Source organism: Mugil cephalus, chromosome 5, assembly GCF_022458985.1.
Source record: "Mugil cephalus isolate CIBA_MC_2020 chromosome 5, CIBA_Mcephalus_1.1, whole genome shotgun sequence".
In the NCBI taxonomy this organism is placed as follows: domain Eukaryota; kingdom Metazoa; phylum Chordata; class Actinopteri; order Mugiliformes; family Mugilidae; genus Mugil; species Mugil cephalus.
Window position 1 is genome coordinate 15,270,942 of NC_061774.1, and position 10,904 is coordinate 15,281,845.

A 10,904-nucleotide genomic window follows, 5' to 3' on the forward strand; every position below is an offset into this window, starting at 1 on the left:
GGCTAATGCATCATCAGTCTGAATAGATCTAAATGAGTTTTCATGACCTTTAAGTGTTTTAGTGATTTGCCTTTTGGAATCAGTTAAACTCCAGTACAGAAGTCGGGCAAAGCTCACAAGTAAATAGAAAATACTTTATTATCACAATAAAAGATTTTGTCTAGAAACAACATATTTTTTTTTTTTTTTGTAAATAACATGTACATGATTGCATGAGTTTTATAAGACAGAAACTGAAACACAAGTATCGATATCAATACATTGGTATCGGTCGATATCAACAGTAGCGTTTGGTATCGTTACTGTCGATATTTTGCTCGATCCGCCCAGAGAGAAGGAACAAGATGGCCGACTAGGAAGCAGCGCTATCTCTGCTATTTCCACGTCGGGATCGGGATTTCCTTTACATTACATATATTCACGGCAGAAACAGGAACGGGACGTTTGAACTACTTCGCTCCACGTCCACAATGGCAGAACCAAACAGCAACGTCAGGTATCAAGAGGTAGGTAACAGGTTGCCAATTCGCTAAAACGCTAAGCTATCAGCTAACACTAGTCAACATTAGCCTGCCACTAAATAACAAGCTCCGGGGTGGATAATATACACATTTCAGTCGTACAACAAGCCAAATTGCCCAAATTCAAACTTTTATACGTATTATCATATGTTTTTCCAGATGTGAGCGGGCGCTGATGTGAGCTGTTTTCATGTAGCTGCTAGGTCGTTGTTGGTAACGTCAGCTGGCAGAGTCTGGCCTGAACACGAAAGCTGTGTAGTGTCACTTTTGTTTAGCCTTGACTCAGGGCCGTTAGTGTTACTGGACCGATCAGTCCTCCAGAGGCAGATTAGAAGCAAAAGCAATTAATGTAAACCAGCAACCTGCTCTGATGTTGACGTGGTAAGAAAGAAAGATAGATAGATAGATAGATAGATAGATAGATAGATAGATAGATAGATACTTTATTCGTCTCTATGAGAAATTTACATATAAAAAAGAAGTTTATAGTGTAGTTTTTGCTGACGATCAGAAGGGATTTTGTTTTATTTAAATAACAATATTTTCAGATTTAATAACACGTGCCTTTGTCTATACTTATGACAGATTAAGAACAGCCCTCACGCGAATGTCCTGTTAATCTAATATTGCCATAAACCAGTCCCGTTTAACGATTTGTGTATTTGTGTAATGGCCCCTGTGGTGTAAACAGTTCGAACAGACCTACAATGAATCTGCCTTCATGGATTTTATAATGTTTAGTTTATGTTGAAACAGCGTCTGAAAGGTGGTCATTGAACTGTACGTACATGTAGAAACATGAGTCAGTACAGTATAATACAGTTCAACAATACAACAAATCACAGCCTCCAAAATGAAAACACAGTCGAATAAACAGGTCTTTGTTATTTTAAACAAATCCTGAACACCTTCATGAAGTACAGATTTAGTGCATCTAGTGCAGGATTGCAATGCATTTCCCCCCACTGTGGGATAAATTAAAGGACTGTACATCTATCTCCATCAGCAAGTCTTCAGAGAGGATGCATTTAAGCTTGTGTTGTCATTTCTTATCGTTCCTTCAGCTGGTGAATGAGGAGGAACCGGCCCAGCCTTCCCAGGAGGGTCCTGCCCAGGATGCACCACCCCCCTACAGCAGCGTTGCTGCAGCAAATGCAGGTCAGGAAGCTTTGCAGCTCGGTCACACACTGTCTCATTATTCAGTTTTTAATACATTAAACCCATAAATATCAATGCAGCTGCATGCTTATTATCTGAAAGTCACGCACCCAACAGAAGTGCAGGTGTGCAAGTGAAAGTAAACATTAACACAGGGGCGTATTGTTCATGCAGGATGTGACAGCTGTGCCTCACAGGTCTGCTATTGAAGGACTATTGAATTGTAGTGTGTTGTAAGAACACAAGCTTCTATTATATTGACAGTCCCTAGTCTTAGTCAATGGAGCAGAAACACTTTAGGGTTAAATTCAATTCAGTTTAATATCCCCATAAAGTACATCCTCCACAATGAGCATGGGGTTGAATCATCACGTTTCTGATGCTCATAGATCATAAACTGAACATTGTTACGTCATGAAGTTAAGGTTTAGCGCAGGGGTTGTTATATCGGCGTTCATTGTTTTAAAAGTGTTCCTAATTAAGTGGCAAGCGAGCAGACATCGTAAAGCAGTAAAGCCTGTGTGCAAGAACGGTCTCATGTTTCTAATCTCTCCTCTCAGGAGGGCATAGGTCAACATGTTGCGTAAGCGGGTGCAGCCTTTGAGCTCTTCCCGAACGAGTGCATTGATCCATTTCAGTGCTGTTAGTGTTTGACCAACACAAAGGAGGACTCCTGGATCGCGGCCAAACGACCCAGATATGGTTCTCGACTTGCGCGGGGAGGGCATAAACCCCTAATGGACACATATATACGACTAATGTCTTTCCTTCTGTTGTAACTCATCCGTCCCCGGCCTGCGTTTTAAAATTCTCAGCTGCTCCTGTTTTCCTTTGTGGAGGAAGTGAAAGAAGATTTTTTTGTTCAGTCAGCGGTAAAAATGTTCCAGACAGCTGAGTCAGAATGAGCCAAAAGTCACTGGCTTTCAGTTTTGCTGTTCCTTAGACAAAGACAGATGGAGAGAATGGCTTTTGACCAACTTTATCTCTCTCTCTGTTAGTGGAGGTGATGAAATGGTCCCTACAGAGATGATCTGCTTTGAGTTACTTGCCAACATTATAAATAGTAGTTCAGTTTACATTGGGCTCAAAAAGTATTTGAGCAGTTAAGCTTTCAGCAAATATCATGAGCTTATCGTACAAATTGTAAGACAAACTGGTGGTAGCCCAGTTGGCACTACACCAGACACAAACGTTCCTACTAGTAAAAAGAATAGATAAATGAATCAGGGTTATTAGAGTAGGAACATATACCGCACTGAACGGCAGCGGAAAACGTGCGTAAATCAGACACGAGCTGAAAGAATTCATTTTTACAGAGAGACGGCGGCATTTGGAAATTATTATTAATTGGCAGAACATTTAACAGCTTGGATGTGATTGGTTTGTGTAGAGGCGGGAAAGTCTGTGGAGGATTTTTATCGCAGTATTATTATTTGATCTGCCTGTGGGGAAGTTTCCCTGCATTTAACAGATCCACTCGTACATACAAAGGGTCGTTAGCATACTTGGAGCAGGTTTTAGGTGGTTGGGTGTCTTGCCAGGTCTCACTGGAAGTAGAGGGGAGGCAGCCACAGTCTTCTTCTCTGGTCCACAAGCTGCCCCTTTTTTTTAATCTTTTTGTAAGACATCACGGAGAAATGTCTTTTTCTATTTCTGGAACTGCAGAAAGAAAATGTCCAGCGCGCTCAGGGACATGTTTACTTCAATGAGTTAGTTAATTTGAGCGCTCACTCGTCTCCTCGTCGCACCCACAGCTTTCTTCGAATACAAGGAAGACGGAGGAAGGTTTCCCAACCCTCCGTCCTACAGCGTCGCCACCACTTTGCCCTCCTACGATGAGGCCGAGAGAAGCAAAGCAGAAGCTGCCGTCCCCCTGGTCACTGGAAGAGTCACGGTACCTGCCGCATGATGACTTTGGGTCTCGTCAAGCACAAAATATTAAAACAAACCAGAGTTTAAAAACACATGTTGCCTTTCTCGCTGCAGGAGGAGGACTTTGTGGCCAGAGACGACTTTGAAGATGCTGACCAGCTGCGAATAGGAAATGACGGCATCTTCATGCTGACTTTCTTCAGTAAGAAACGCTTTCCCTCTTCCTTCCTTTGATACTTGATTTGTAGTTGGCCGTTAAATTCCAGCGTCTACCAACCAGTTTGATGACTTTTTAAGTAATTTTCTTTATATTAATTATTGTTTTCTGTCTACAGTGGCATTCCTCTTCAACTGGATTGGCTTCTTCCTGTCGTTCTGTTTGACGACATCGGCCGCCGGTCGATATGGGGCCATCTCGGGCTTCGGTCTGTCCCTCATCAAATGGGTTCTCATTGTCAGGGTAAGAGCTGTTTATTCAATTTACGGCTCAGCCGGTGCGGTTACTGCGTTACTGCGTTGCTGCTGCGTAGCATCAGGTCTAGTGGTTTGATAGAAAACAGCTGTGGTCAGTGTGTGTTTATGTTTCTGCAGTTTTCCACCTATTTCCCTGGTTACTTTGATGGACAGTACTGGTTGTGGTGGGTGTTCCTGGCCCTGGGTGAGTGACGGACATTACGTCATAAATATAAACTTCACATATTTTCTATAATCTTCTGTTGCGTCATTTCTTCCGTTGTGCGTCTTTCCTCGTTCACAGGCTTCATGCTGTTTATCAGAGGCTTTGTCAACTACTCCAGAGTGCGTAAATTGGCTGATCCCACCTACGCCACTCTTCCCCGAACAAGGGTACTCTTCATCTATTAGAGGTAAGGTATATAAGGTGCATATATTAGCCTGCATGCAGTCAGGTGGCACGCTTGACTTACACAATGAGAGATGAGATTGAGACAGTAATAATAGTATTTTAAATGTCAGTGAACCAATCTGGGTCATCGTCACCAATCCAGGTTTGCTCTTTGAGGCTTTATCAGATGAGGTTCTGACTCACTGCCTCCCTGTGCACTTTAGCTTCTGAGCAGCTGCTTAATAAACAAAAAAATATGCACATGACTTGTAGAGTCTGATCACCCGACTGAAAAATGTGACAGTGACTTGTTGAAAAGGTGAAACCAAGCTTCCTTCAGCGACTTCAATACTATTTTTGCTTAAATGGCGTAACATTAATGCCTAAAACGAAGACAGCTGGACATGCTTGAGGTTTCAGGACTCAGCAGTCCACCTAGACCTGAAAGTCAAAAGAAGTCACAAAGAAGATGCCACCCAAAACCCTATTGATGTATTATTTAGATAGTAAGCAGCTTTCTCATTACTAATCAGCTGACATCACTTACCTTTTCCTTTTTTAGGTGATCATTTGTTTAGAATAGCGATTGTGTGGTTGTGGTGTTTTTTTTTCTGCTCAGTCTTTATTGTGACTCGCTATCAAAAGAATGTGGTCACATGTGTCTCAGCTCGCCACCATGTGCCCTGGTGTGTGGTCACACCCGTACTTTAGCCACGTGTGATCGGGTTCCCCAGAAAAGACGCTAACGCAAGGTCTGAACGGGGCCATTAAGGTGACGTCAACAAGTCCCTGATAAGAAACTGGATCTATTGTGAAACTTCAGGGGCAGGCTGGTTGGTTTGGGCTGATTGTGCTTGTTCACCTGCAAAAAAATGACTCGCTCTGCCTTAAATCACGTTTCTGTAAGAAGATATTTTAGCAAGTTTTAAAATTTGTGTGGCAACCCTGGTGTAATCGAGTATGAATCCATATCAGCTTGGTAAACATTAAACAGTTTTAACGTTTCAGCTCATTTCTAAACATGATTTGATTTCTCATGACTTTCAGGATGTGGAAGTTTTGGATACGAAGAGGAAGAAGAAGAGTTTCCAATGAAAAGACAGTCCATCTGAAATCGGCCAGATGAGTTCTAGACGAAGATGAGTCAAGACTTATAAAATATTCAGGAACTATATCACTTGTTTTATTTTGTTTTGAAACTTTATTAATGGAAAACGGTTAACAGTAATAGTCCCTCAGTGTACTCATTAGTGGCGAATGTTAAGTGCTATTTACATCTGTCTGTAATGTATAAGTGATGCCTTATATCATTTGGTGGTAGCATGCGTCTGCCCTTGAGGTCAATAAATAGGGAGAGTCTCATGTTGGCGACACTCGAAGCCAACAGGAATTGATTAGCACAGCACTCTGTAGACTCGCCATAGCATGCGACACACTTTATAATCTCACTTCCTGGTTTTAATCTGTTGTTTTTAGATTAAAAAAAAAGAAAAGCAAGCTTTCATTAGGCTTTAAGTGCTAATATATACTGCATATTTCACTCACCTGTTGGCTTTAATCAGTGTTTCTCGCCAGGAGGGGGCAGTGTTGCCTGCAGCTTTTTTTTTTTTGATCATTAGGGGGCATCATCGTAGTGAAATATATTTTGTGATTCAAACACAGTGTCAGTGGAAGACACCAAAATTACACCCATGTGATGGAGGTTAGGATATAACCTGTAAATTGTTTTGTTAAATCGGGTGAAACTATCTAACCTGGAAAGAGAATTCAAGTAAGAGATGATCTTAGATGATTACTGATCACTCACAAATGTCAAGCAACAAACCTCAAGACGTGCTCTGTAACGCAAGAAGAGCGTTGAATATATGTAGAGTGATGACAACCAAGATGATATTCAGGAACATATGTGCACAATTACTGGTCTGGTTTTGAATTCTAGCTGTTAAGGGTCAAATTATCTAAGAGCTTAAACTTCAATTCCATTTCCAGGTGTGGTTTTGCCTTAAATTTTAATTAACAGAACGGGATTATTATTCTTTTTCTTTTAATTAATTTTTTTTGCAATGGTAAACGATGCTGTTGGTATCAGTTATATCAAAGAATGTTGTATGCAGGTGCACTTTTAGAAACATAACTAATAAAACCCAAGGGATATTTTGTTAAGACACAGACACAAAACAAGGAGTCGGTGCAGGGTTTAATTTCTGTCTTTCATCATTTATAGCACACTGAACAGCTTGAATCATAGGTTAACTTCATACTTCTGCCATTGCTTTGACTACAGACCAATTATGCTTATTTCTATGTGATGTAGAGTGGCAGCCTTTGGGGTTTTGTTGTTATGAAACTGTACAGAAAATGTTTAGTGTTAAATAAATGTCACTTTCAATGCGTCTCCTGGGTCGTCTGTGTTCTTTGGCCTTTCAAATACTCAGAACAGATATGAGGTAATGGTCAGGACTGTGGAGCTATTGAATGTCGAAATTACCGATCAAGATTGTGGACGAAAGAGTGATCGTAAGGCGACTCCTAGTGGCAGCAGAATGTAACTAAAAGCATCCACAACCCTATTTGGACGGTGACCCTCAAGTTTTTTTTTTCTTTCTTATCTGCAGAGGTATTTCATCCCCGAAATCAAACATAAATGACAAGGCAAACTACAAGCAGCACATGACATCCATTAACTGTCATTTTTCATTCAAGTAAAGTTCAGTAGATTATGAGAAAATCGGATGTTTAATTCCTGGAGATACTTCCTCCTGCTTCAAACTTCACTAAAACTACTTTTAATATAACATACTATTTATAAAAGTAAAGACTTACATTCTGCCCTGGTGTTATAGTATTACTGCTATTCCCCTTTCTTGAATGCTCTGTTAATCTGAGAGCTGCTACATAAGTCAAATAAAAGATGGGGCACAGTTTAGCCGGTTAAGTGTCAGAGCTAAACACACTTCTGATGTGTGGTCAGCCATCACTGAGCAGCGTCCAGTCCTATCTTCCATCCAGGTGGGTTTTTTCCTGCACGTCTTCAGTCCTCCAGCTGCCTGGGGAGAAAGAAGATGGCCTTCTGTCCGATGTGAGTTCTTGGGCCGAGTTTAGGTTTTCCGTTCTTTTTCAGACCCACGTACCAGCCCCTGTCCTGGTATTTCTGTGACTGATACGTGTTGTAGTGGTTCTCCTCCAGTTTCTCCAGAAAGTAACATTCGTCGGCTATGGTGGGCTGAGAGAGAAACACATCTGAATGATGAAGTGTAATCTACAACACGCTTTGATCCCATAAATCGTCAGCTATGGACACTCACTGAGCTGTACAGACGGCCTTCATCGCTCATGGCCAGGTATCGCTGGGCCTCTGCTCCTTGGATGACCACGACGCCTCTGTCCACAGCTTTGAGCCTTAAAACAGCTACAAGGAGAAAAGGCCTCAAGTTAGGTAACAGCAATCGAAACATTAGCATGAGAAGTAAAAGAAATAGAACACAATGCACTTTCTTCTAATCTATGAGGCTAATTTTTGTTTCTGTGTCTTCATGTGGGGACACGAAGTTTTAGGTTTTATTGCATCTTATTGTGCTTCATTTAAACCTGTTGACCTCATTAGTGGACGATTTAGTCTGACATCTAGTGGTAGCAAAGATTAAAACTTATTTTTTTATGCTTGTTAACGTTTCTAGCTGTATATGGCTCACAAACTTAACAGATTTTATCAATAGCAACGAGCTACAACATCGCTAATAAGCATTTACTCATTTGAGGACGTTGGGACTTCATTGTTCTGTCTTTGCTCAGCTGCATTCAGGTATTAAAATATATATTTTGTCACATAGCAGTGACTTCTTTATAACATAAATAATGAAATAATACCAGTGTCCACATATGAGGACATAATTTTTTTTATCAAAAGCTGCTACTTCCTGTTCAAAGATGATGCTTAGTTTTTATACGTCTTAGGGCCTTCTGATCCCAAATACCGTAGAGAAATTAAAAATGCATACCAAATAAAAGCTCGGATATCAGGAGGTTAATGAACTGACTAATATGCAAATTTTGGCAAATTGTATTTAGAGTATCAGTGTTTATTATTATTATTATTCAGGGTGTGTTTAGATTTATTTTACTGACTCATTCATTGTTTCATATTACTGCTGTAGATACTTAAGACAGCATATGTCTATGAAGGTTCTCATCCTTTCAGGTCATTATCCAAAAACAAAACTGAAACAAATGAGACTGGACTCGTTTGAGTCACCCTTCCCCAAGTCAACATGGTTCAGTTGTTTGAGAAGTAAATCAATTTTAATTTGAACTAATTTGAATTGTATCGGAGAAAAAGTGGTTCTGCCTAGTTGCCACCCACCACCAAGTATCCTTATGTTTGTGACCTTTACTAAAAAGCCTTTATTTTTAGGATGCCGCCTTAATTCTGCATCAAACAATGAAATCTGTGTCATATAGTCCTATATAATGTGAACTTCTGTCCTGCTATTTTCATTTTTTTTTTCTATTGTAAGCTTTCCTGCCGTAAGGGTCTGTATGAATCGGAAGTTGTTGAAGTTAATTTATCACAACTGTGGCTCCCACGTTTCGACGCATGGTGCTTTGCTCCTGCAGCAAAGGAAGTGAACGCATCATGCTGCAGGCCTGAGATGGGCGTGCAAACGCGCCGTCTTGCTGCAGTCTTGCTTACTGTGAACGTCCCCGTCGTCCCTCTGGCCCGTCACCGTCCCATCGGGGAGGATCTGGAGGTGGTGTCCGCCATTCATGCAGTAGAGCCGAGTCAGCCGCCGGTAGTCGAGCCGCTGCAGGCCGCCGTCCACAGCCTGATCCTGCACTGAGAACATCGCTCCATCCGCCATCAGAGGAAAGTCCGCCCTTTAACTCCACGGCAGGTGGTTCGGCAGCGATGGATGTATTTTAGTTTGTTGTGTAAATGATAACCGCCCTGAGTCCCCTGCAGTGGTCAGGTGTTTACATGCTCGTGAACGAGCGCAGAGACCACACAGGCAGCTGCGTGCGCGCCCCCGAATCCGGGCCTGAACTTTCATCTCGGGTGATGGTATGGAGGGAAATCACGCTCATTATGGATCCATTAACAATTTTTTGTATTTTAAACTCTTATAGTACTATGTTCGGGTCAAATTTGACCCATTGGCAGGATAACATGTGAAAGTTTCAGTTTCTTTGTTTTTATGAGAACAGATATTTTAACACAACAAAAGAATTTTAATTCTGAAAATCTCAAGAACACTGGTAGTTTCATGCACCCATGGATCATGGGTCAGTTTTGGTCCACTAACACAAAAGTCATGGGCAACTTTCTAACACATTATAAGGGTTAAAAGTAATGGATTTAAGTGAAAAGATACCATTGGCAGTAATGACAAGACCTACATTATTGGTTAGCCTACATCTGTGGTAAACTTATTATCATTGAAGATTAAGATTAGTTTATGATCACGGTTAGATCATAAAGGTCTGTAGGTCCACTGGACATCTATCTAGTAATGGAACTGAATTCCAACATGATAATGTTGTGTATAGATGTATACATTTTGAGCAACAAAGCATCAGAGGTCTATAAACACTTGCAGCTTTAAACCAGAGCTTAGTAATCAGCGGTTTAGTCTGTCACACTGTGTTCACATATACAGACACAGTGTTCAGAGAATCAAACTAAGATGGTGGCTGATATTTTAGAGCCTTTGGAAGTAAAACCAAAGCCATTTCATCAAATACAATCAGGTAAGAGTTGGAGTTTTTAATTCTCTTCTACTCTCTAGGACAGAACGTAGATTTTAACATTCTAGAGGCTGTATTTGTGTTCCTATTTTATAATCTTTTACAATCTTTTAAGTTTAACTGTACGTGGAGTTGGTGCTTGTGACTAGTCTCAACCTCGTTTGTGTAAGAGGGGCCTCTCTAAACTCTATTGTTTGTGACCTGATGTTTGGCGGCACCTGTGGCCATAAGAGGAAACTGCAGGTGTGTTTAACGGGAACTCCTGTAAATGTGTCTTATTTACGATTTTGGGCATTTCCTCATTTCCTCATTTCCTCGCGTCCACCTGAGACTTGCTCCAAAACCTCCATGTTAAAATAGACCATGTTTACAGCCTGTTGCTGAGAAATGTTTCCGTATGACCTTTTTTTATACATAACTCACTTGTTTAAATTGTATCAAGACTCGTCTGATGCATTCAGCTTTAAAAGCGCTCTCAATAGTTGCTTCATCCATCTTCATGTAGTCAGTGGTCTCCACGGAAACCCTGTCCTGAATACTGTAAAATTTAAGGATTTTATATTAAATTTCATCAGTGGCTCATGGGCTCACCACTTTTGTAGCTTCAATTGGCAACAGACAGTTAAATGAAAATCATTCAGGTCTGAGCCGCGTTAAGAACTCTGAACTCTGCAAACAAGCGGCGAATCCTTGAATCTCAGCGGATTTCAACACACTGTCTCAGAACGGAAATGCTTATTTATTTGACGAACAAGTGCTTGCTGTGA

General features: G+C 40.9%; 2 protein-coding genes across 2 annotated transcripts; one reads left to right on the forward strand and one right to left on the reverse strand.

Moving 5' to 3' along the window:
• Positions 1-311: 311 nt before the first annotated feature.
• On the forward strand, positions 312-6,788 carry LOC125008331 (NEDD4 family-interacting protein 1-like). Its single transcript, XM_047585527.1, has 8 exons — positions 312-506; positions 1,586-1,679; positions 3,434-3,573; positions 3,666-3,753; positions 3,887-4,011; positions 4,143-4,209; positions 4,309-4,417; positions 5,443-6,788. The coding sequence occupies exons 1-7, from the start codon at positions 471-473 to the stop codon at positions 4,413-4,415; spliced, it is 657 nt and encodes a 218-aa protein (XP_047441483.1). The 5' UTR covers positions 312-470; the 3' UTR covers positions 4,416-4,417; positions 5,443-6,788.
• fgf1a (fibroblast growth factor 1a) lies at positions 5,872-10,885 on the reverse strand. Its single transcript, XM_047585529.1, has 3 exons — positions 9,086-10,885; positions 7,701-7,804; positions 5,872-7,618 (listed from the first exon to the last, which is right to left on the reverse strand). Exons 1-3 carry the CDS (start codon positions 9,252-9,254, stop codon positions 7,427-7,429), a joined length of 465 nt encoding a protein of 154 aa, XP_047441485.1. The 5' UTR covers positions 9,255-10,885; the 3' UTR covers positions 5,872-7,426.
• Between the last annotated feature and the right edge of the window lie 19 nt (positions 10,886-10,904).

Excerpts from the sequence above, each read along its gene's own strand:
- fgf1a (XM_047585529.1), bottom strand. The coding sequence starts at position 9,254 with ATGGCGGATGGAGCGATGTTCTCAGTGCAGGATCAGGCTGTGGACGGC. Across the intron at positions 7,805-9,085 it reads GGACGACGGGGACGTTCACA|CTGTTTTAAGGCTCAAAGCT; the intron begins GTAAGCAAGACT and ends TTCTCCTTGTAG. Across the intron at positions 7,619-7,700 it reads AAGGCCGTCTGTACAGCTCA|CCCACCATAGCCGACGAATG; the intron begins GTGAGTGTCCAT and ends TTTCTCTCTCAG.
- LOC125008331 (XM_047585527.1), top strand. The coding sequence starts at position 471 with ATGGCAGAACCAAACAGCAACGTCAGGTATCAAGAG. Across the intron at positions 4,012-4,142 it reads AATGGGTTCTCATTGTCAGG|TTTTCCACCTATTTCCCTGG; the intron begins GTAAGAGCTGTT and ends ATGTTTCTGCAG. Across the intron at positions 4,210-4,308 it reads GTGGGTGTTCCTGGCCCTGG|GCTTCATGCTGTTTATCAGA; the intron begins GTGAGTGACGGA and ends CCTCGTTCACAG.